Here is a 27,159-nt window from a genome sequence, read left to right on the forward strand (position 1 = left end):
ATTCATATATTTTATGTACACATTCATTGTTATAAGCAAAAAGATTTCAAGTGACAAGCTCTCTATATCATTACTATAAAAATATAAATAATATTTAACATGTTTATATTGTACATTACAGTTTCTATAGCATAATTTAAATATAGCCAAGTGTTTATATACAGGGTGAGGCATTTATATTGAGACATCTAAATATCTAAAAAATAAAGCAAGATAGAAAGAAATATTTCAGACAAAAGTTGTTTGGTTCTAAGAGGATCATAAGATGGTGCCATTAGTTTGAGGTGGAGGCGCTTCGAAGATTTCAATGTCAATCTTGTTTTTTTAAATGGAAACACCCCAATTTTTTTACATAACTCGATTTCTTGCAATATTCTGTATAAAAAGTTATAGGGGTATGATGGCCAAAAGTTTAATAGTTTACGAGATACTTTATTTTATTACTTTACTGCGATATAATTTATATAAAGTATAAAATATCGCATAAAATTATTTATTTTGGAATAATGTTATCTTAATATTTTAAGCTCAAAAAATGAGAGACATCAATTGAATCGATAAAGAAATTGAAACAAGATTGACATTGAAATCTCCGAAGCGCCTCCATCCAAGGTCAAACTAATGGCACCATCTTATGACCCCCTTAGAGCCGAACAACTTTTGTCTGAAACATTTCTTTCTATCTTGCTTTATTTTTTAAATATTTAGGTGTTTCAATATAAATGCCTCACCCTGTATATGATACAGTGTATTCTTCACTTTCATTCTCAAAATGCAATTAAGTTTTTAAGATGTGCATAGAATAGATAAATATCTGAATCGCGATAACAGTATTAAGTACAACTAAATAATTTATAAGATACATAAATATATATAGATAACAGTGGTATAAATATACTTGAAAATTTTACATGCATATTTCAATAATTTTCTTGTAATAACTAATAAATAATATCAATTTTTTGCAATGCATTAATGTTCGAATTAATTTGCTAGTTGTAACATTATTAAAACAAAAATATATGCATAAATTAACTTAACAATATGAACTCGCCAATTGCAAGATTAAAATAATGCCATCAATAAGCCAATACGAGCTGAATATAAAAGATCGATTTCAATATAAATAAAACGCGTTTCGATTTATAAAAATTATTTAGAAAAAAAATGTTTAAAAAATGTTAAAAATGTTAAAATAAAGGAAAGAAGGAAAAAGATTTTCTCTTAATTTATTATCTGCGTTATCTTGCATTTGGTTTCTAGTTAGCATTGCTTTGATCTTATTCCTTGTAACATTCAATTATATTATATTGAAAAAAGTATAATGAATTGCCAATCAGATTTATAAGTTATATAAACATAAAGATATATGTATAACAGATATAATATTTACGTATTTAGTATAATTTGCAAAGAAATAACAAATTATAGAGAAAAAATTTAATTTGTTTAAATCACAGAATATATACAAATAATATTTAAAACATTTTTATTTTAACAAGTTGATAACTATTCTGAACAATAATAAGTAAATCTGTAAAACAATAATTTATATTAATGCATTTTTTTAGTTTTTGTATGTACATAAATATCCATAAAATAGAAGAATTGTAGAAATGTTTTGTGTTGTGCTGAATATTTTATTTTAGTTTTCAATTTTGTTAAAATATTCATCATTCATATATATACAGTGAAATCTCGAATTGGCGCATATCTTTTCCATATATGCTAGACTGCTCCCGAGTAGCGTGACTGAGAGTAACGATCCAATCGCGTAGCAACGCATAGATCTGTGGGCACAATGTCCCAATGTCTTCTCCCAGTAGTGTACTTGAAAAGGTACATTCATGCAAGTCTTTCATGCGGAATTTGACGGAATTTAGGAATAATCTTATTATAGCGTGCCAAAAGTACAGTGCGCTATTCCGAAAGGTTTCACTGTATAGGGAAATTGCATGATGTTATCAATTCTTGATTTTGCAAGCAAAAATCAGCATTAGAGCATATTTTCTTAAATATATGCTGCACAATAATAATATATATTTAATATATGTATATTTAATATATATTTCTATTTCTTTACTTTTGCATTATTTGAACTGTTGTTATAAATATTTACATATCATAATTAAGGATATACATATATTATTGTATTATATTACTATTGTTTAAAATATATAACCCTGTCAAAAAGAGAAAATTTAAAATTATTATATATATAATAGAATTATATTCTATTATTTTTCTATTATTCTTTTCCATTCTAATGTTTGAAATTCTCACTTAATTTTGATGAGCTTAAATGCATATTTCAAAATTAGAAATACGTGTTTTTTTAATAACAAAATTGTGCTATTGTGTATATCACTGCATTCATATTGTCATTTTGCTAATTGATTCTAACCAATTTTTAACCAATAATGCAATTTCGAAAAGTAATTTTGTAATGTATAAACAAATTCAGCATAAAAAATGGTCTTAAAATTCTATTCTCGTCGAAATTTTTTACTACTCAAAAATAATTAGAGCATTATTTTAAAAAATTATGTTTTTGTGTGTGTGTACGATCTAAATAACAATTACAAATACATTAAATACTATATAAAACTTTTGCTTAAAATATATATACATTTTATAATTTTGATAATTATTCACTCAGAATCAAATATGCCGAATAAGTTTAATAGGATTATTTTAGCATCTAGATGTGTAATTAAGCACTTATAAAAAATATTTCTTATTTGAAGTTGTTTTGAATGTATCTAAATCTCATAAAAATCAGATGAGACTTTCAAATATTTTCTTGTGTATAAGTTCTATATTTGCATAAACTTACATGTTAAGCTTTAAATCCAATACCATCTGTAAGAGACATAATTGCATGTTCCTGAGTTATTGCTGCAAGCTCTTTAAGCCATTCATCTAATATAACAGCACATAGAACAATATTTTGCACTGGACTCACTTCATTCGGCGATTCCCATGAAGTTTTCACATATCTATTAAAGAAAAATAATTTAAAGTTTAATCAATATTTCTTTAGATGAAGAAAAAATCAAAAAATTTTTTATGCCCATCGTAATAGTATCGAAAAGTTGCTAGTTGTGAATAGAAAACACATTTTTGAAATTAGTTAATATATTTTTTGCTTGCACATTACGCTCAAAAAATTTTGTGAATTTATTTCAAATTTGAACTTTTATCAACTATATTATTAGCATCTTATTTCTTTTATTTAATGATTCCTAAATGTTAAAGAAGAATTTATTTGAAATATCTTTGGATTTTTATCTTAATATATATCATTTCACAGTCTGCAATGTGCAGAATAAATATAATGTGCAAAAAAAATTTACAAAAGTTGTTTATAACAGATCAAATCACTATCTCTTCTGAGAAATAACTTATTTCATACTTTGATGTGATAATTCTTAAAATAAAATTAATAGTAATGTTAGAAATAATTGAAATAAAATCAAGGTTATAATCTTTGAATTAAACATTTTTAATTTAAGTTTAAATAAATTAAACATTAACATTAAAAAATCACGATGTACTTTAATATTTAGTTAGTTAGTCTCTTGTTAATTGCTTCTCATTAATAAATAAATGTATAATTCAATATACATACATGTCTTACATCTTGAATAAAAATAAATCTTGTACTAATTGATTAAGATTTACAGCTATTTATAATTTCACAAAGTGAAAGCTTTTTGCCGATTTTTATAAATTTATACTAGTTTGTAATGCACAAGAAATTCATTTTTTTTTGATGTTATATAAAATTATACAGGGTGTCCTAGACCACCCGTACACCACTTTTCTTTCAAAAACTAAGCATTTTAGAGAAAAATGTTTTCAACAAAAATTGTATGGTTTTGAGGGGAACATAAGATGGTGTCATTGGTTTGACCTTGGATGGCATTGTTAAGGTCAAGTCAAGGACACCTTTAATTTCTTAAATGGAACCCCCTATTTTTTATTGCATATTCTTATAGCTTATGTCGAGAGCTTTCCAAAACACTATAATAAAGTATTTTTTCATAAAGTACTTTTTGAGTCATTTTATATTTTAATCTGACATATTTTGATATAAAAAATAAAATATTTCGTAAAATATTTAGTTTTTGATAATTTTACCGTAATACTTTTATGTACAGAATAATGAGACAAATCAATTAGTATAAAAAAATAACGATTCTACACTAGAAGGTATTCGAGGTGGCAAGAGTTACTGGTCCACCCTGTATAATTACAATAAGAGAGATCAGTCTTCAAAAATTTACCTATATCCAGAGCCAACCATTTGTAATTGATCTTCCGACATAATGGACGGCTGACTGATAGAATTTGTTAAGCTGCTTATACCTAAGCTATTACTTGATCGTTTGAACATTTGTGTAAATGATAATGTTAAACTTCTCCTTTTCGATTCCCCTGTAAATACAACTAACATAGTATTTCAAAAATATAGATATGTATATATTAATTATATGTAAAAATATTGTATTAATATACATACGTTTCTTAAATACTTTTCCGTATGCACGGCACAAAATTTTAAAAAATTTGATTAATATAGTTAAAGTTAAACAAAAAGCGACAGAACAAGAGAAGAAGAAATATGAAAACAGAAAAAAGAAACAAAGGAGGGGAAAAGAAATCAAGACTTCTACATCCTCACTATAGTCATATTGAATTATGACATTACAAGCAAGGAACCATATAAATTTTTTTCTTGCAAAATATATCGAGATAAATAATTTTTTGTATGCAATCACTCACATTTGGTAATATCCTGCATTAATAAATAATTGTACAACTCATCTGCATTAGTCCAACATTTTCAGCAAAAATAGATCTTATGATAACACAATTTAACAACAACAACAACAACAAAACGAGACGGGACTACCCGTTTTTTATAAGTTTTTGGACGCTGAACACAAATCCTGTTATGAAATTGCTCCACCACGTCAAAATTTTGAGAAATTTGCAATTAAAGTTGTAAAAAAGGGCTATTTTCATGAACTTTGTCATATTATAGCTACAATATGTGACGTGCTAGAGAAGTTTTATTATAATCAAAGTAAAGTATGTTGTTAGAACTTTCAACCCTCAAAAGGAATTTTTGTTGTCAGTTATGGTTAATAAGATATCTATGGTTAAATATAGGGTGTACTACAGAAGTTAGCTGTGACTTAGGTCATTGACGATTTACCAAATAGCTTTTAATTATTACTTAAAATTTACAAGTTTTTTAGATCGCTGAATACGAATCCAATGTCAAAATTGTCAAATTCAAAATAATAGACTCAAATGTTTAGATTGCAATCTAAACATTTTTTAAGATTTGTCATCCACCATATTGACTTCACTATTTTGAATTTGATAATTTTGACATTGAATTCGTATTCAGCGATCTAAAAAACTTTTAAGTTTAAATAAATATAATTGAGGCTAACTTCTGCAATACATCCCATATTTAACCATGGATATCTTATTAACTATAACCGACACCAAAAATTCCATTTGAGGTTGAAAATCCTAACAACATACTTTCTTTTGATTGAAATAAAACTTTTCCAGTATGTCACATATTGTAGTTATAATATGAAAATTTCGTGAAAGTTCATGAAAGTAGCCCTTTTTTGCAACTTTAATTGCAAATTTCTCAAAATTCTGATGGAACAATTTCACAATCGGATTCGTGTTTAGTGTCCAAAAACCTATAAGAAAGAGATAGTCTGGTTCTGGTGTTCGAAAAAGAATCATTTTTTGTTAAATAGTGTAATTTTGATCGAGATGTACTTTTTTTTTATTCACGAATCAGAGAGAATTAAAAAAACATAAAAAGCTTATTTATTTCAATGTATTTCACAAACTCATATGATTACATAATAATATGAGATTAGAAGCTTTAAAAGTTGAACATATTTTTAAACCATAATAGGGAAAGAAAAATATGTATATATATTTAATTTTTAATTTTAAAATTTATTGTTTTCTACAATTCACTATTTACGAATAGATAGATAATACCTCTTGAGAATGATTCACTAGTCAGAGAATGCTTTTTAACAGATGAGGATTGAGCAGCAGCTTCTAATACATTTTTTCTCGCATTTACTAGCTTGTCTTCTCGACTAATCAGAAATAATCTTGCTTGTTCAACCAATAAGTCTACACTGTTGTGTTTTGAGAGAAATTGATCTATTTTGTGTTTTAATGATGCAAGGACCTGTAATATAATAAATTAGCAAATGTTATTTTAATTTAATTACAATGTAATTGGTAATAATTATCTAGATAATAACAATGTTCTTTTAAGAAATATACAACTGTTTGCAGCAATTATTGTTCGGAATTGTAATCGATATATATATACCTGAAACAAGGATCTGATGCTAGGTTGAAACACAAGAGAATGATTCAGCAGAAAGGATTGCAATAAAGGTTGCGGATATATCGCCAGTCTACTAATAAGACCTGTGAGATGTAAATTGACATACAAGTTATTACTAGTCATACATTCAAGCTTTCGTAAAACCACGTCTAAAAATATGCCGACGTTTGGCTGTCCATTAAATATATCTTGTCGATACGAAGTATTACTCTTATTGGATTTACTCAGTAACGTTTTTTCAGTTGTCAACGGATTCGATTTTATAAAATTATATCCAACAATATCAATAATATCCTTCTTAATTACGATATGCATTTCTTCGTGTTCATTCAAATGATCTTCGTTTGTTTCATTGTCCGGCGTTGACTCCGGCGATCCTTTAAATGCAAAGCTTTCATAACCGCTACTCTCTGCTAGCGACATGAGCGAATTCATGGTTGTAGCTGAATCGTCTATACAGCTATCAGATTCCTTTTTATCTAAATAAGTTTCTTCCGTATAATTTGTCATTTTTATATCTTCATTTAATAATTCCGCAATATCAGCATCCAATTGTGCCTGTTCGTCAAGAGATAATACAGCTTCCATAGTCAATTCATTCATAGTCAATTCACTTTTAATATTATGTTCATTGCTGTTTAAATCTTTGCCTTCTAATAAACACTGAAAATTATGTAATACATTATCTATTAGTCCACTCTCGTCATTTTCGCAGAAACTCGTTGCATTCTTAATTATTTTTTCCAGTGATGATGTTTTAGATTCTTCTGTTTTTTTCTGCAATTGATCAGATGTAATATTTTCATTTATCAATGTGATTACGCTGCTGGTATTACTATTTTCTGATAAATCACCATCGTACCGACAAGACCAATTGGAACACGCAATACGGCAAGTTTTTATTTTTTGTCTGGCATCACAGAGATATGCGTGATAATTTCCATATAAGCTGTCTGATAATCTCGTACTATAATTTATCGATGCTGGTAACGATTTCATTGAATCAGTTGCGATATATCCATATTTGTCATATGTATATGATGTAGTGCTAGGTAAAGAATTTGTTTGAGAATCCAATGATATAAATACAGTAGAACAGCAACATGGAGTTAGAGATAAAAATTTTTCCGCCGCACGTCCAAAGGGATCTATGTCTCTCAATCGGCTTCGTTGGGAAAGCATTATATGCGAACATGGACTTAATGCACTCAAACATAGTTCTAACATGATGTCTTCGCAGTTTAAATTAACAAGAGTTTCAAACAATGCTAGAGTGACTATGCATAACTAAATTAGGAAAAAGCAAATATTTTAGAGATAAGTTATGTTTAAAAAACATTCTTTTAAAAAGATTGTAAGAGAAAGGATAATTTTTCCAATTTACCCTCGATCGAGAAGAAATCCTTTGTATCAAACTATCCAATATTCTACAGTCATCATAATTATCTTCTAATAGAAATCTAATAAGCGACCGTAACAAGCCAGGATCGGTCACAGATCGAAGAAATAAATCAAAATAAGCTGTTGCTGCAACTAATTCTTCCACAGTCGTCTGTAAATATTTTTCCAAATAATTAGAATTTAAATTAGAAAAATATAACAATATCATGCTTTATTGACAAATTTGTTTCTAGTAACCATCTATAATGTATTATCTATAGTGTATATATATATATATAAAATTGCCAATAAGAGCAAAAAGAATTATATATTTTGTCATCGCCACCAAAATTTACATTTTTTTTTGTTAAATTCTTTTTACAGATAGTTTTAGTTTCTGTTACTAATAATATATAATTTTATATTAATCTCACATTAGAAACATATCTTTAATATATCGAGCGAGGAAAAAAGAACAAATCAAATAATTAAAAGTTAGTTCTTACATAATTATTTTCTTTTAGTATTCAAATTGTTTATTTTATAGTGTCATGGTTATAAGTCTTCTCTCTATGTGGTCAAAGAAGGTTATAAATTATTATGTATAATATGTTTATATGTATATGTATATATATATATGTATATGTATATGTATCTGTATATATGTATATACAGGATGGGGCATTTATATTGAAATATCTAAATATCTAAAAAATAAAGCAAGATAGAAAGAAATGTTTCAGACAAAAATTGTTCGGTTCTAAGAGGGTCATAAGATGATGCCATTAGTTTGACCTTAGGTGGAGGCGCTTTAGGGATCTCAATGTCAATCTTGTTTTATTTTTTTTACACCAATTGATGTCTTTCATTTTTTGAGCTTAAAATGTTAAGGTAACATTATTGCAAAATAAATAATTTTATGAGATATTTCATAGTTTATGTAAAATTATGTCGAAGTAAAATAATAAAATAAAGTATAAAATATCTCGTAAACTATTAAATTTTTGGCCATCATACCCCTATTACTTTTTATGCAGAATATTGTAAGGAATCGATTTATATAAAAAATTGCGGTGTTTTCATTTAAAAAACAAGATTGACATTGAAATCTCCGAAGCGCCTCCACCCAAGGTCAAACTAATGGCACCATCTTATGACCCCCTTAGAACCAAACAACTTTTGTCTGAAACATGTCTTTCTATCTTGCTTTATTTTTTAGATATTTAAGTGTCTCAATATAAATGCCCCATCGTATACAGTGTCCCAGACCACCTGTACATCCCTTTTACAATAAAAATAAATGACTTTTATCAAAAATAGTGAATATTTTTTAAGTAAATCAAGTATACTCTATCAAATGGTGATATTTTCAACTATTGATTCTGACCGGAAATACGCCATTCGGACCGGAAGTTGAATTTTTTGAACATAATGCTTTTTATTACAGATTCGAATTGTACGTGAAAAAATAAGAAACTTTTGTATCAAACGTTTTTTCTGAAAGTGCCTCTGTCAACCTTAAAATTAACCTTGAAGGTAACTGTGATGAGATTATGAACTTACTTTCAAGGTCAATTTTAAGGTTGACAGAGGCACTTTCAGAAAAAAAACGTTTGATACAAATGTTTCTTATTTTTTCACGTACAATTCGAATCTGTAATAAAAAGTACTGTTCCCCTCAAAAAATTCAACTTCCGGTCCGAATAGCGTATTTCCGGTCGGAATCAAAAGTTGAAAATATCACCATTCCATAGAGCATACCCGATTTACTTAAAAAATATTCGCGATTTTTGATAAAAGCCATTTATTTTCATTTTAAAAGGAGTGTATGGGTGGTCTAGGACATCCTGTATATGTGTGTGTGTGTGTGTACGTGTGTGTGTATATATATATTAATATGAGAAAAAAAGCGTACAGATATTATACATATATAATGCATATTTACACAAACTGTATCATAATATTTATATTAAATACTTCATGATAAATTATCTATCAACTTTCATATATTACATAAAAATAAAACTTGGAAACTAGATAACTGACATTTATCAAATGAACATATTAATACCAATATTGATTTATAACAAAAATGAAAGCGATAAGTAGAGATGGATAAAAATTCTTTATTAGTTACATGTGAGAATAAAATACCATATAAATAACATAAAATTACAAGAAAAGCAAAAAATATATCTTTGTAAAGTTAGCACTGCATTTTCAAAATTTCGATATATAGAGTTTCAATCACTTTTTAAAAAGTTGTAAGTTCCTATTTCGAAAAAGTACTATCAATTAAATATAAAATATAAGGATACGAAAATTGGCTAACTTTTTTTTATTTCAATAGAGATCAAATCTGAATATTTTTCAAAATAGGATTTATATATGTAAATACACTATATAATATACATTAAAAAAATATTATTTTCAAAAAAAGATTTATTTAGAAGATTTTAATTTGAAGAACAAAAAATCGCGAAAATCTTTCCAATTTCGATTTTATCTACTCGAACTTTAAGAATAATCATTAGAATTCTTGGAACTATCTTGGAATTTCGAAGAAATCGCTCAATTATCGGAAAATTTCACTTAGCATGGGAATTTAGAAAATTTCTATCCGAGGACCAAAAACTCGCAAATTTGTTTTCAATTTTATTTTTATTGATTTAAGTTATAAAAATAATCATTATAGATATTTTGACAGAAATGTAAAATGCAAGAATATTTTACAGTCGATATAATTCATTTTTAAATATATCAGGAACTCTTTCGAAAAGAACCAGAACTCTATTAATTATATTGAATTTCTGAAAATAGAGTGCTAACTTCACAGAAATAGAAACTATAGCTGCAAAGCAAAGCAATAATAGCGTATATAATAATATATATATTGTATTTAAATATCTGTTATAAATTTTATAAACCATATGATCTAATATCTTTAATTATAAGTCTTCTTTATATCAGATATTAAATAACAATATATCACACATAATTTGATATGATTAACAAACATGTTTGTAATTTATTATTTTAAATCACAAGCGATTTATTATTATAGATCACACGTGGTTTATTATTACAAATTCATTTATTTGTAAAAGCATAACTTATTCTTTATGCTTTTAAATAAATAAAATAAGTTATATAACCATAAATATCAATATTTCAATGGATACTTTGAATATATATATATTAAATTTTTTAATTATATTTAAATAAAAAAATTATTAATTTAATGTTGCAAATAATTTAGTATTTTTTAAATATAATATCAATTTTATAAATTTAATATATCTATATAAATAAAAAAAATAAAAAGTAGAAATATGTATATCAAATATATATCAATATATTAAAAGTTATACTTATAGAAAATAACACAATTTTATAAAATAATTTAGCTTTATTTTATGTATAAAGTATGAATTGAAATACTGTACTGTAAAAACTGATAATTTATACTAACCCAATATTGTTGTACATCTAGCTGTTCTAGGGTTAAGCCAAGAGAATCCTATGAGCATCATAAAAATATCACCAAATAAAAAAAGATACTAATACCCATAAATTATATATAATACATCAATGATTTATATATTATTAGCACCAACACCAGTGCACTTAATTTTCCCATCACCACATTGATGAATTCACATGTATTTGTTAACATAAGATGCATTATGCACATGAAGTCATTAAAATCAATAAGCAATTTTAAAAAATCAATAAATTAATATTCATAATAAAAAATTATACAATTTATAGCAAATTATGCAATAATATAAAAACATCCAAAAATTAAAATTTAAGCGATTCTAATGATTCATGAAAAAATATATTCAATATATTTAAAATTTTCCATAAAATAGTAAAAATATGTATTTATTGCATCGAATAAAATATTTTATTAAATATTTAAAGATTTTTTTCTATTATTTAACATTTATGAATTATTTAAAAATATAATCTCTTATTATTAAATTTTAATGACATTTGAAAATTTACAAATGTTTTTCATCATATAATAACATTGAAATGCATTTGTATGTATTATATACCATATTTGTATGTGCAAAAGTAAATACCTTCTTTCACCACATGCATTAATACTAATTAAATTAATTATTTTAATTTATTACTAATTAGATTAATAATAATCAAAAAAGATATATTACAAATAAAAATAAGTCAATGCTCTTATGTAAAAAAGGATAGCCAAATCATATGGGAAAAGGCCTATAACGCTATGTAAAAATTAATTATAGCAGTCGATAAGATGCAGTGAGTAGATCAAACATTCCAATGGGAGCAACTTTGAAAAACGCCGCCATTACGAGTTATAGACCATTTTCAAAAAACAATTTTTGGACTATAACTTTGCTTCTTTACATCGTAAAGTAATTATTCAAAGCTCAGCAGAATAAAAATAATGAACTTCACCTAATTCTATTGTAACACTTTTCTGAGAAGAGAGTCTGAGGGACTAGCCTTTCATATCGTAACACGCATCGTGGCTTAAAAAGCAACACTTTTTTTAGAGGTAGCCAGCTAAAGCTAAATCCTTCAACGATTCCTTATAAATCTAATAGATAAGATATTCCTACTATAATCTATAGATAAGACCTACAACTTTTATTTGAAACAGTTTTCTAGAAAATGCGTAGTTATCCTAAAAAACGTTTGGCACGGATGCTCTGATACAGCCTATATATAATATATATTATATGTATATAATATATATATATATATATATATATATATATATATATATATATATATACATATATATATAATACATACACGGGCGTTCTGATACATCTTGTATATATAATATAAATATATAATATATATAATGTAATATAATATAATATAATATATATTATATACAGGATGTATCACACACACAGAGCGCCTGTGCCAACGTTTTTTTAGGAAAATTACGCATTTTCGAGAAAATTGTTTTAAACAAAAGTTGTAGGATTTAAAAAGGGCCAATAAACGATCTTATTAGATTGTAGATCGAGGATTCGTGTTGGATCCAGTAGGGCCCAAGTCACTTTTTTTAAACGAAACCTCCTATTTTTCATTACATATTCTTGTAGCTTATCTCGAGAGCTTTTCAAAACTATAATAAAGTATTTTTTCATTAAGTATTTTTTGAATTATTTTATATCTTTACATATTTTGTGACATATTTTGATATAAAAAATAAAATATCTCGTAAAATATTTAGTTTTCGATAATCTTGCCATAATACTTTTATATACAGAATGAGACAAATCAATTAGTGTAAAAAAAAAACCAAATAACTCTTTCAAAAATACATTGTAAATAATTACATTTTCTTGAAAAAATTTTTTTTTTATGATAGTTGATTTGTTTCATTATTCTGTACAGAAAACGGTACAATACAGTCCAATACTGTACATATTACGATAAAATTATTATTTATCTTGTGATGGTGGCAATTTTCAAGGTTGTGCCCGTATGAATGTTTGATTTAATCGCTACGCCCTATCGACTGCCTATAGATTATTTTTAGGTAACTTTGTAGGCCGGTTTGGGCATCCTCATAACATTATTGAAATATGAAAAAAAATTTTAATTTTTTCAAAAAACAGGAAGAGCAATTTATGTTATTAATAGTAAAATGTTGTTCCCCCTCTTTTATATTTTATTAAATAAATATTTACCTGTAATAATGCCGGTCCCATGACAGGAACTAAAAAACCTTGGTATAAAAATTCAAGCAACTGCTTCTGTACCATTGGATGCGCCACTTGTGCAACTGCGTTGCAGAATTCTAAAGAATTCATGAGCTGCATAAGTGCAGGTAAGTCATTCACATCATCCGGTGTCAATTGATACCAATCGTCTGTCTCAATGTCAAGTTTCCTTGGAAGTACAGAATAAAGCCCACTCAATCCTGTAGCTAGTACCTAAATAAATACAAAAATAATTATTTTATCATTTTGTACACATTCATCTTCTGTATATTCTGTCCTAAAGCAAGTGACTAAATTACTTACAGGACATATATTGGAATGATCAGCAATATATAATCCAACTTCATCATTCTTCTTTGAAAGCGACATGCATAATAACATAGCATCACGTGCTTGCTGACCAACACCACCCTCTCGATGAATATGAGGTATTAATAAGTTAAATATAATAAATCTAAAATTATTTACCCATCTTAGTAAAAGTATATTTATGTAAAACATGTCATAATAAATAAATTATTACTTATTCTTTCCAATTGCATTTGGTTGAAAAAACAAATCGAGTAAAGCCATATTTTGCATTAAAACAACACACAGCTGATTCAATAATATTACTAATTTTTTTTCTACTTCTAATGGCATAACATCATTTGCACATTCTTCTAATAATCGCAAGAGTGGTCTAGTAACTGGTTCATGTGCAAGAAGGGTATTGCTGTGCGAAATAAGCAATTCGTAAAGCTTTATTTGTTCCAATCTTACAGCATTATTAAATCTGTAAAAAAAATCGTAGTTTTACAATAGATATACACAATAAACTTTTATTACAAATATTAAAAAATAAAAATGTACCTTCCTGTATGTATGCTCCAATCGTACAGTTTAACAAGTAAATTTTCACTTAATAAATATTCTAAGCATGGAGAATGCGTCGCAGTGTTGCTCTGTTGATAGTGATTATGTAAATTCGAATCCCGCAGTTCCAGCATCAATAGTGTCACCATCTGGTCAATGTGATTAACAACTCCAAGCACATCATCTTGACTAGGTACTCCTTTAAGAGGCTGAAATTAATTCATTAGTACAATATGATTCTCCTACTACAAAACAACTTTAGTTTTTAGTTTAGTCTCTATATGACTAATGATAATATATGTTCAGATGTAAGATTTCTTGATTAACATAGTATAAAAGCAATGTATACATATATAATAATATAGATTCAAAGTTAGAAATCTGTATTTATAACATACATCTAATGTTATGACTTTTTAATTCTTAGAGAGATCAAACAGTATACACATAATTTGCATATTTAATAATTATTAAATATATGTTAAATATTAGAAATGTTGAATTTCATTATGTTGGATTTAATATATTTTTTTTGGAATTTTTACTTTATAAATAATATTTATTTTTGTATTTTTATTATGATTTTATTACAAAATTTAAGATATTATATATATAATTTTAAATTTTATAATAAAATCATAATATAAATACAAAAATAAATATTACTTATAAAATAAAAATTTCAATAAAATATATAAATAAATCCAAATTGAAATTTAACATTTCTGTTTTGTACAAATTTTGTAACTTTGAGGGGGAAATAAGGGTATCGATTCTGTAATTCAAGTGAGAGTGAAAGTTACAAAAATTAGCGAATTTATTAGAAAATTTATAATTCCATTGATCCAAACCTAGTAAATTAGCTCATTTTTGTAATTTTCCCTCTTACTTGAATTACAAAATCGATACCCAGTTGAGTATCGTCTTGTCAATAATCGATATTGATTTGTTGGTTCTAGAAGTAAGAACCAATCACATTCGATTGCTACTCAACGGTTGTTGAAAAACTTATAAGAGTAGTATCGCCAAAAATTTAATAATTTACTTTACGAGATATTTAAAAAAATTATATAGCTGGTCGTTACAATTTGATATTTTTCTTTAAAAACAACTATATGTTTCTTACACCAATTGATTTCTATCATTATTTTGTGCAGAAAATATGTATATTAAGATAATTAAAAAATAAATATTTCATAAGATATTTTATATAGTTTAAAATTGTCAAATTATGTCACATTAAAGTATAAAATATCTGAACTATTAAATTTTTAGCCATACTATCTTTATAACTTTTTTTTTATGCCGAATATTGAGAGGAGTCGATTTATGTAAACAAATTAGGATGATTTCATTAAAAAAAATAAAGATGGCTTTAAAATAAACCTCAATCTTCATCTAATAACAAACCAATAGCACCATCTTATGTCCTCAAAGTCACAAAACTTTTGTTTGAAACATTTTTTTGTAGACGTGGGAAAAAAGATATTTAGGTAGGGACATTTAAAAAATTAATTATGATAATAAATTGTGATTATAATCTAATTAACAATTTAGAAATTTTATAACTTCTTATTATAGAGATTATCAAATCCGTTTAAACAATATCTATCAAATATAAAACAGTATCTATCAAAATTGTAAAATCTAATTTCTAAAAAAACAACAAGTTGAGTATTTAATATTTTACATATAATTTTCAATGTAATTTGAATTATTTTTAATTATATTTTTCAAACAATACATTTTTTTCATATATTTTGATATGATAAATACCAGATTATATCTTTTATCTCTTACAGATACACACATTATTGTTATCATATTATACATGTATCACGACGTATTACCTGTTGATGAAAGATTATTAAAAAAAAGCTTCTTAAAAAAAATATTAATTTTTCAATCCTTAAAACTATTCTCTAAAAAAAAAAAAAAAATAAATAAAATCTTATGACAAAAATGCTTATCTCCATATGTGTGCCTCTGTGTGTATGAGAAAGAGAGAGAGAAAACCAAATATAAAAAATTATCGTTTTCTATTTTATATTATTACTTATGGACAATTATAGAATGTTATATGTCTCTATGATCTTTCTTAAGTTTGGATAATTTTTCAACAATCTTGTCATATATCATTAAATTTATTTTAATACCAGAAATCAAAATTTCCATAAAAAATATAACAAATTCCTATTTAAAAAATTAAAGTAATTATATTTTACACTTAACTTTTTTCATGCAATTTAGATTATTTTAAATGGAATGTTGCACTTTTTTTATATTTGCCATCATGAGTTTAAGAAGATGATGACACAAGATGGTTCAAGATAGTTTAAGCTTAAGAAAATATAAAGTTGCTAATCTTTCAATCATATCAAAATTATTTTTATCAAAAACAAAATCTTGTTTAAAAAATTTTAATCTACATTAGTTTTTATATATAGAATTGCTGCCTTGTCAATTGTACACCAGAGAATTCTACATATAACAATAATATAATAATTAATTATTTTACAATGATTAATTATTTTACTGAACTTTAATTTGTTTAATATTCAAGAGAATAGATGATCTTTGTATTTCAATAATAAAATATCTAATTCAAATTATAATATATAATCAAATATATGACACAAGTTATATCAATGCATAAATATTAAAATTACAATACAAAAATTTTGCTAAAAAATATTTGTAAATAAATAAATATATATATATATATTATGTATAAAATAGAATGTTATAATACATATAGAATGTTTTAATATTAATAAAACACAAGTAAAAAAATTCTGTGCTTTACAAGGCTGATCGCGTTTTGATCAGATTGCATAAAGCAATACTTTAAGTACTATTTGTTTATTTCTAATAATAATAAAATGTAGCATACATACTGTAATAAGATAGATATATTATACAAGGTGTTGCAAAAAAAAAGGAATCACATATTGAGAACAGGTAATATCGATAAAAAAATAAAAAAGAAGTCTAATTAACATGGGTCCTACAATTAATATCTTCAAAGATATACGCTATCTTTTTAATTGAGCTCTTTGTCCTTTTCTATTGTCCTCTTTCTTATCGGTTGTGTCACCTCTACAATGCAGTAAACAAAAGAGTACTTATTAGTTTTGCAGTCAATATAGAAGGTGCTCTGTGCGATTCCCATTCATTGTCACGCATTTTTCAGCGCTACATCTCAGACATACCTGGCTGTTCTCGAATTTGCTACCTACCTACCTACAAACTCAACGTTATTATAACCCAATGTTACTATAGCAAAACTAGTAAATACTCTTTTATTTACTGCATTGTAGAGGTGATACAACCAATAAGAACAGAACAAAGAACTCGAATAGAAAGATAGCCTTTAGCTTCGAAGATATTAATTGTAGGATCCATGTTAATTAAACTTTTTTTTTCTTGTTTTGATCAATACTATCTGCTCTCAAAATATATGACCCTTTTTTTTAACACACCGTATAGAATTATATTGTATTTTTCTTTTATTATAGAATTTATAACCATCAAATTATTGAATTTAAAAATACACATTATAAATAAAGATAAAGAGAAAAAAAGAAGCGACGTTTTAAAAAATACGTTCAGTTTTGATACCCGGATAAAATACACGTGTGTAAATATGAAAATATATATAAGATTCTGGAAGAGAAACTTATCTCCTTACTAAAGAGTGCAGAATAATTTCATAAGTCTGTTGCCAATGTTTGCAGAAGCTGTCATAACAAGCGGATGGATCGGCATCCTTCGGCGGAGAGTTTCTGGATCGCTGCTTGCTGAAGCTCGTTCGCAGTGGACTATTACGTAGCCAACTCATTTTTTTTGCAAAGTATATACAAAATGTTCTTCACAATGATATGGTCAGTTTTGAAATCATCACGGCCCGATGATCTTCGCGTATGATCTTCTCAAGTAAAAAAAAAATATATATATATATACACGAAAATATAATGGAGTTCTCTCTTTCACAGAATCGTTATCAGGATTGTCCTATTAATGTATCAATCATACGTATGTAAGGCCACATAAATATGATACGATGCGAATTGCATGATATTTACGATCCATGATTCACGTTGATTCACACATTCAGTAAAAATACTATGCGCGTAAAAATATATCATTGTCACCGGTGATATCTTTAGTTCATCCTTTTAACGAATGTGTCGCAGTTTCATGAATTTTACTTGAGAGTTTTAAATGTTTCAGAATCACTTTCAGTTTTTTTAATATTTATTTTGTGTATCTTTTGGTTTTTTTTTTTTTATCGTATGTTTTATCGTATATTATATTTTTGTGTTTTATTACTATGTACATGTTTGTTTCTCGTATGGACATAGAAAATATCTGGACGGAGCGTATTGCTACGGGATTGATGACAAAGGGGAAAAGGGATTAAAAATTCTAGTGTAAGGCCGGATCATACCTTGGCAGAAAAACAGAAAGCAGAAAAGCAGAGGCCAATCAGAACTCGCGCTAAAAAAAGCAGAATTTCAGCGCGAGTTCTGATTGGCTTCTGCTTTTCTAGCACAAGTTCTGATTGGCTTCTGCTTTTCTAGCACAAGTTCTGATTGGCTTCTGCTTTTCTGCCAAAGTGTGAATTCTTCCTAAGTTTGTCGTACGACAAACTTTTTAAGCATATTGATTGGCTGCAAAATAGAAACTTTCTGGAGTCTCTAGAAATTAGCTAATCAATGCGCTTGAAAAGTTTGTTGTACGACAATATCGGCCTTACGAGAGATAGGTTGTCAAACAGAAAAATTTTCGAAAGCTCCCTCTCGATTGCAATTGTCGATAACGCAACTAAAAATGTCGATAATATATCGACATTTTTAGTTACGTTTAGATGAGGGCGTGTTTTCGTGTTGGAATTCAGCTGTCATTTCGGGATAAGTCAGGATAAGTTGAGTTTAACGAAAAACGTCGACGTATGTATGGCCGTTCTTAAACTTCTCTCCGATATATCCTATCAAATGATAGAATTTTCTATTATCGGAACATACAAAAAAATTATTAAGCTCTTGGTACTAACTGTGTGTATGTATGCGTATACGAGTAATTTAGAAAATAAAGATAGAGAACAGTAAATATAAAACACAATCACTTTCGTCAATAGTACGTATGTACATACAGACTTAACAAGATAATCATTAAATGCAACTGACAGCTAAATATAAAATAGAGAAATATAGAATAAAAAATATAAAGAGACAGAGAAACATAGAATAAGAAAAATAAAATAGAAATATAGCATCTAATATTGTGCTAGAAAATAAACCACGGTTGTTAACATTCTTGGTCTTCCATCCAGGCTATATTCTGTGATATATTACTGGTCATGTAATTCCATGGTTATTTACATACGACGTATATTTAATGTGTTGCAAGTGCTATAGGTAAGTGGCAGTTAAATTCTCTGCATGCAATTAATGCTGATGCAATATCCAAATTGACCTGAAATACAAAACGATGGAACTAAACCACCCTTTATTATTTGATTACTTTTCAATATTCTTGACATAACAAAATATTCTTTTATATAACAAAACTACTCAATATATCTAAATCTAAAAAAATATCTCTTTATTATACTTAACATTAATAAGATAAAATTCTTAAAAATAATGCAGCTTTTAGTTTGAAAAAATGTGAATAATTAAAAGCAAATTCGCAATATATTACACTGATGCATATTTAAGGTTATTATAAAGAATTTATTTAAATATAGAAAGTGATTTGATGGGTAAAATACATGTATTCTGCCAAATAATATGAAAAATAACTCGTATTAATTTTATCCTACTGTTGTAACTATTTATTATTTTTATTATTGTTAACTTGTATATGGCAGCTTTTAATATATATATATATATCAATGCACACTAGTGTCTCAATCATGTTTACTATAAGAAATTTAATCAAAACTGTAAAGTGTAAAATATTATAAGTCTAATGTTTGGCACTATTCCACTTATTCCTGTTAGCTTGTAATTGTTAGAACAACAACAAAAACATTCATATTGTTTATATAGATTGATTCAAACAACACAATCAGAAATAGAAGAATCTTATCTGGTAAAATGAAAAAAAAATATATAACATGTAAAATAAAAATAGATATAAATATAAGGCTCTTAAGATTAAAATCCGTAAGATCGATGGGAAATAGTGATACGCGCCAAACGGAGTGTCAAGGGCGAATAAATATTTATTATAAAAAGACAATACAATTGAAATTGCGAAAGGCGGATGTTTCGGCCCTTTTTTGAACCATCTTCAACGCACGAAATTAATAAGAATTAAACGTAAACGTAGATTTGAGTCTTAGTCGGTTAGCAAGTGCATAGGCACATATATAATACGATGAAACTGGTAATAGATATAAAATGTAGATCTCTCACGTCATCAAAGCAAGGACAAACAAGGGATTCTCCGAAGCATCTATGTCGTTGAAAGTTTGGTCGGAAATTAAAAAATCCAAGAACATAGCGATACGTTAATTTCAATTATGTAAGTAAGAGAAATAACTCGGATCAACAAATAACGGAAATAACTAACGGACAACGAATAGCGGAAATATATAAAACTGGAGAGTACTCGACTCACTGACTATCGACGGAACAATTTACGTTTACGCTTAATTCTTATTAATTCCGTGTGCTAAAGATGGCCCAACAAAAAGGCCGAAACGTCCGCCTTTCGCGATTTCAAAATGTATTGTAATTGTCTTTTTATAATAAATATATTTATACGCCCTTGATACTGCGCTTAGCTCGTATTGCCATTTCTTTTTGACCTTAAGGATGTAAAATAAAATTTGTTTTATATAAAGTATCAAAATTATATAAAAATACTTTATAAAACAAGATTTGTTTTATAAAGTACCAATTTTAAATTAGAGTAACAATTTTAAATTAAAAAATTAATTTGATGTTTTGTGAAAAATTAATCTTTTTTTATTTTAGCAAATAAGATATATTAGACTTTTTTATTCATACTTTGTAATAGAAAGATAATTAAGTGTTCAAACTTATGAATAATATCATTAATTTTTGGTACTTTAAATTCAACTTTCTTTAAAATAAAGTTTTATGTAAAAATATAGTTTTTTTTTGTGGTTTTACATACACACACAGATGCGCGCGCGCGCGCGCGCACACACACATATATAAGGTGTCCGGTAATAACTATTATAAATATAATTATAATCGTTGCTGTCTGTATAGCGCTTCCCCCTCCCCGATTCATCACGCGCGTCACAGTGGGCTGTGATGGGCTTTCTTTCTCGTCACGCACTAATATCTTCGGGCATTGGTTGATCTTTTTTAATTAATTTGTCATTAGTTATCGTCAAGATCGCAAAACAGTAGAGGATTTTTTTACTTAGTTTAACCCCCTTTACCTGCACACGAAAAATGATATGGTTATTATCGAACACCCTATACAAAGAACACAATTTTGATATGTTGGTCATGGTGAGAATGGATTATATATATATATATATATACAGGGTGTCGGTAAAGATTGTGCCAACGCTCATGAGCAGGTAGAGCACAGTAAACTGAACAGAAAAGTTCTGTAACATTTTTTTCTATAACACTTAATAAAGAAGTTATTATTAAATAAAGTCTGCCAATCAGCTCCGATCTTTAGCCGCGCGCCTGATAATATGCGTTAACGCTCCGTCGCTATGGCGTCACTACCAGGCGAGCGGTTCACCGACGTGCGTCCGGCTAAAAGTCGGTGTTGATTGACCAGACTTTACTCGATAATATCTCCTTTATTAAGCGTTATAGAAAAAAATGTTACAGGACTTTTCTGTTTAGTTTATTGTGCTCTACCTTCTCACGAGCTTATCTCTATCTTGGCACAATCTTTACCGGATATATACAGGATGGGGCATTTATATTGAGACACTTAAAAATAAAGCAAGATAGAAAGAAATATTTCAGATAAAAGTTGTTCGGTTCTAAGAGGGTTATAAGATGGTGCCATTAGTTTGACCTTGGGTGCTTCGGAGATTTCAATGTCAATCTTGTTTTTTTAAATGGAAACCCTCCAATTTTTTTTACATAAATCGATTCCTTGCAATATCCTGCATAAAAAATTATAGGGATATGATGGCCAAAAGTTTAATAGTTTACGAGATATTTTATACTTTACGCGACAAGCATTTATAATATGTTTTTTTCATATTTGCCGGTGTAGTACGACTCAATAACTCGAGAAATATTAGACAGAAATTATAATAATAGGTGGATAGGATGAGAAGGAACGGTTTATTGGCCTGCCCGTTCACCAGATTTAATATCTTTGGATTTTTTTGTGGAGGTTTCTTAAAGGAATCGTATATCAAGATGTACCAACTACGCCAGAAAATATGAAAGAACGTATTAAAAATGCTTGTCGCGATATTGATAGGATGACTTTGTTAAACGTTCATCAATCTCTCATTAAACGTATTCAAAAGTATATTGACGTTGATGGTCATCATTTTGAGTATTTAATAAAATAAAATTTATTTCTTAAAATTAATTGTATTATTTTCTTTACATCAATTGATGTCTCTCATTTTTTGAGCTTAAAATATTAAGGTAACATTACTGCAAAATAAATAATTTTATGAGATATTTCATAGTTTGTATGTAAAATTATGTCAAAGTAAAGTAATAAAATAAAGTATAAAATATCTCGTAAACTATTAAACTTTTGGCCATCATAACCCTATAACTTTTTATGCAGAATATTGCAAAGAATCGATTTATGTAAAAAAATTGGGGTGTTTCCATTTAGAAAAACAAGATTGACATTGAAATCTCCGAAGCGCCTCCACCCAAAGTCAAACTAATGGCACCATCTTATGACCTCCTTAGAATCGAACAACTTTTGTCTGAAACATTTCTTTCTATCTTGCTTTATTTTTTAGATATTTAGGTGTCTCAATATAAATGCCCCACCCATATATATATACAATGTGTTCCGAAATTAAATGTCGAAACTTTGGAAGCATATAAGGGAACGATAAACTAAAAGAAAAAGTTCTTTAGAGATTTGCACGTTTTTACTTCGTTTTGGAGAAAATCGCAAAAAAGGGAACAAAAAATATTCAACAAAAAACGTAAAACAACACTAAAATTATTAGAATTATCGAAAAGTACTATAAGATAAAAATTGTAAAAAATGGGATTAAGAAAAGAGTAAATTAAAATCCTTCTGAAGTAAAATTAGAGAATTGTAAATAAATACGCGATAACGCGAAATTATTGTATTCTGTTTACTTTAGTTTATATTTACTTTAGTATGTATGTATATATATAATCTTTTTTTCTAAATGTTTTTATCATCAATAATAGACTATCTTGTGTATAAAAAGAATTATTTTATATTATTTAGTATTATAATAAGATTATATTTATACAGAAATACTTTATTGTGTCAAAATGTTAATTAATTTTACCTTATTATATTGAATGATATCAGAAATCAGTCCAAGAGGAATCATGTGAATCATCATTTTGAATTATTAAAATAAAATAATATTTTATATGCCATTATCCGCGTTCAATAATAGATAATAAACTAGTAAAATATACAAAAAAAAATGTTTTCCCACTTAATAAATAACTGTAAATTTTGATCAATTATAATGTTAATCTTTGTTGGAAATGTAGTATAGATTGTGCTATTTGCATAAAAAATGATTTTGACGTATTCTGCAAGAAAAAAATTTGTATGAATCTCTGGTTTTGTTATAATTCAATATATAATGAAAATATAGGAACGTTGATAAGATAAAATTTGTACAAAAACATTTTATTTTCTAAAAATCTTAATTTATATAAACTAATGTAATTTTTTTCAGATTTTTTAATCATTGTCATCTTAACATTTGTTGCACATTTTTTGCATGTTTATCTTCAATGTGGATTATCTTTTTTGCAGATATGTCAGAACACATGGAATTGCAACATTTAGTTGATGCTGATGTGGAGAGTAACACAACAAATTATAAAAGAAAATTCTCTAGATTGTTATGTAAATCATGCCCTTACCTAGGTCTAGTATTAGCGACATTCTCGTCTCTATTCTTTTCGTTATGTAGCGTCATTGTTAAAAGCTTGGTTGAGATAAATCCTACCGAAATGGCTATCTTCAGATTTTTGGGGGTATTGTTACCAGCTATACCAATTGTGATTTACAAAGGTGATCATCCTTTCCCAAAAGGACGTAGACTAATACTTATTCTAAGGAGTTTCATTGGTACAACAGGACTTATGTTAAGTTTTTACGCGTTTAGACATATGCCATTGGCCGATGCTTCTGTTGTTGTATTTTCTGTTCCTGTATTTGTAGCGATATTTGCACGGATATTTTTGAAAGAGCCCTGTGGGCTATTCAATGTTGTTACTGTGTGTCTGACATTGATCGGTGTGATATTAATAACACGACCATCTCTAATTTTTGGCAATACCGTAGAATCTCTCTCAGATGGTAATATTAAACCAGGACATGCGGATTTATGGGGTGCTGTGGCTGCTTTCTCAGCTACTTTATTTGGTGCAAACGTATATGTCCTATTACGCGCATTGAAAGGTATTCATTTCTCCGTTATAATGACAAATTTCGGTTCGTTTGCTTTAATACAAACTACATTTATATCATGGATTATTGGTGCGTTATGTTTACCACATTGTGGTACAGATAGACTTTTGGTTGTTGCACTCGCATTATTTAGTTTTGCAGGTCAAATCTTACTAACTTTAGCTCTTCAGCTAGAACAAGCTGGTCCAGTGGCCATAGCAAGATCCACAGATATTGTTTTCGCATTTTTCTGGCAGGTACTATTTTTTAATGAAATACCAAATCGATATTCTATAGGAGGCGCTATATTAGTCACAAGTTCAGTATTGTTAACAGGATTAAGAAAATGGGTTCTCTCCTTACCGGAAACATCTAATATCAAAAAGTCTCTTAAAATTTTAATGATGTAAATAATATTTTTTTTTATTAAAGACAAAATAAAAAACAGCTTAAAGTAGATTATACTTTATACAAATTAATATAATTTATTTATTCTACATTTTATTTATATAAAATGTGTGTACTATTGTGTTCGTAGTTGTGAAAAGGACTTTTCGGGATTCGTATGCCTAAAGAATTAGAACCTATGCACCGAATAAGACCCGTACTTTCATAGTAAAAAAGTGTGTAAATTACACACTGACTGTTGCTGCGAATTGCGGTTATAAATGGTCGGACTACGTGCGGTAATTTATGATATTCAGGAGCGATCGTCAGTTCATTTCACGATCTTATTTATATAATTAATTAGGAAGGGAGGAAGGGAGTGTAATGACTGCCCGGAGCACGTGTCATGTTCCGTTTTAGTCTCTCTTCCGCTGCTTATTAGGCTTCCGAGAACTTGATCGTGACTTACTTTTCCTTGATCACGTCTTGCTTCATACTATTATATCTTTTTTTTATCTTTTTGATGTTTTTGTAATATTTTTTTGTTAGTTTAATATTTCTTAATCCGTTTTCCCTATTTAATATTTCTAAAGTCTTGTGCTATATTCCTGGTTTTAATATTTAATTTCGTGAATTTCTTAATTTTTTTTTTCCTAATTTTTCCTGCTCTACTTTTTATTTTTTCATAAGAAATTGGTTGGATTTAAATAGTATATGTGTGCGTATGTGTGTGTGTACGCGCGCGCGCGTGTGTAATGTATGTATGTGTGTATAAATATATAATACAAACGTGTACATATGATATTTTTAATTGATTATGCGCAATATTTTTATTTCTATTTATGCATGGTCACATGGAAATGTGAGACAGTAAAAAAATATGAAAAAGTTAAGAGGGGAATTAAGAAAAAGAGTCAATGGAATTAATATAAAAATTCATCTTTTTGTTATATAGTCTCTTTATTCAAAATGTTCCATTATTTTGAATCAGTTAGCTCTTTGTAAAAAAATTTTTCTCTTTTGCTATGCATTTATCTTGTAACTATGTGATCATGAATAAAATGAAAAATGGATAAAGAACATTTTTATTCTGTGCATTAGAATAACAGTGAAGATTGAAAGAAGATTTCAGGAACTTGATATGGATGATTCTAAAGTAGCGGAATTCTATATTCTTTATAAAAAGATTATGGATATATAAAACTGTATCTTGATGTAACTACAAACAGATATGTAAGAGAGAAATATCTCTTTTTCAAATATTTTTATTTTATTTTAATTTTATAATAATAAAAATTTATTCTATCACAATTTATTGAATAAATAATATCTACGAAAAAAATTATTACATTGTATGATAACATTTACACAAATACTTACATTATATAGCAATTAAATAAAAATGACAAAAATAATTGAGATATGAATAATATATTGTTTATATAATCATATTAAATAGTCAATTAACTATGTATTTATAATTTATAATCATTTTTATTTAGAAGCTTTTGATTATATGCATAAATACAGACTTTGCTGTATTTGCTCAGTGTCGAATGTTAAAAAATGTGTTAATACTATCATAAAGAACTAAAAATCACCCCATACAAAAAATAATGTATATTAGATATCTATTGGATATTTTCGGTGAGTATTAGGGATATTCATGAATATGTAGGAAATAATTATTAGATATGTTTTAAATATTTAAATGTCCGCAATCTCGTAAAACGAAATCTTATAAATATCCACATGTAATGTAAGCCAATGTCCACTGGACATCCATATCAA

At 27.2% G+C, this 27,159-nt stretch overlaps 2 protein-coding genes across 5 annotated transcripts; one reads left to right on the forward strand and one right to left on the reverse strand.

Annotated features, from left to right (window-relative positions):
* Nucleotides 1-1,472: 1,472 nt before the first annotated feature.
* Nucleotides 1,473-18,756, reverse strand: LOC138942230 (FHIP family protein AGAP011705). 2 transcript variants are annotated; one of them, XM_070312311.1, is made up of 13 exons: nucleotides 18,068-18,756; nucleotides 14,374-14,585; nucleotides 14,045-14,296; nucleotides 13,825-13,975; nucleotides 13,489-13,734; nucleotides 11,262-11,309; nucleotides 7,794-7,961; nucleotides 6,392-7,696; nucleotides 6,046-6,244; nucleotides 4,526-4,537; nucleotides 4,290-4,440; nucleotides 2,837-2,999; nucleotides 1,473-2,183 (listed from the first exon to the last, which is right to left on the reverse strand). In XM_070312311.1, the coding sequence occupies exons 1-12, from the start codon at nucleotides 18,215-18,217 to the stop codon at nucleotides 2,840-2,842; spliced, it is 3,054 nt and encodes a 1,017-aa protein (XP_070168412.1). In that variant the 5' UTR covers nucleotides 18,218-18,756; the 3' UTR covers nucleotides 1,473-2,183; nucleotides 2,837-2,839. The 2 variants fall into 2 exon arrangements, with proteins under 2 accessions (XP_070168412.1, XP_070168413.1); XM_070312312.1 differs by lacking the exon at nucleotides 11,262-11,309.
* A 553-nt stretch (nucleotides 18,757-19,309) lies between these two features.
* LOC138942251 (solute carrier family 35 member G1) lies at nucleotides 19,310-26,668 on the forward strand. Of its 3 annotated transcripts, none has more exons than XM_070312349.1 (3): nucleotides 19,310-19,515; nucleotides 19,712-19,796; nucleotides 24,343-26,668. In XM_070312349.1, exon 3 carries the CDS (start codon nucleotides 24,345-24,347, stop codon nucleotides 25,389-25,391), a length of 1,047 nt encoding a protein of 348 aa, XP_070168450.1. In that variant the 5' UTR covers nucleotides 19,310-19,515; nucleotides 19,712-19,796; nucleotides 24,343-24,344; the 3' UTR covers nucleotides 25,392-26,668. The 3 variants fall into 3 exon arrangements, with proteins under 3 accessions (XP_070168450.1, XP_070168452.1, XP_070168451.1); XM_070312351.1 differs by having other exon boundaries at nucleotides 19,310-19,441; XM_070312350.1 differs by having other exon boundaries at nucleotides 19,310-19,437.
* The last annotated feature ends 491 nt before the right edge of the window (nucleotides 26,669-27,159 follow it).

This window comes from Polyergus mexicanus, unplaced genomic scaffold (assembly GCF_030449975.1).
Source record: "Polyergus mexicanus isolate NDT 795.1 unplaced genomic scaffold, iyPolMexi1.0 SCAF_22, whole genome shotgun sequence".
Classification (NCBI taxonomy): domain Eukaryota; kingdom Metazoa; phylum Arthropoda; class Insecta; order Hymenoptera; family Formicidae; genus Polyergus; species Polyergus mexicanus.

Bases quoted from the DNA above. Each gene is read 5' to 3' on its own strand.
- LOC138942251 (XM_070312349.1), top strand. From the start codon at position 24,345: ATGTCAGAACACATGGAATTGCAACATTTAGTTGATGCTGATGTGGAG.
- LOC138942230 (XM_070312311.1), bottom strand. From the start codon at position 18,217: ATGAGTTGGCTACGTAATAGTCCACTGCGAACGAGCTTCAGCAAGCAG. The intron at 14,297-14,373 runs GTACATTTTTAT...TTTTTTTTACAG, and splicing joins TGGAGCATACATACAGGAAG to ATTTAATAATGCTGTAAGAT. The intron at 3,000-4,289 runs GTAAATTTTTGA...TTTCTTTAATAG, and splicing joins ATGGTTGGCTCTGGATATAG to ATATGTGAAAACTTCATGGG.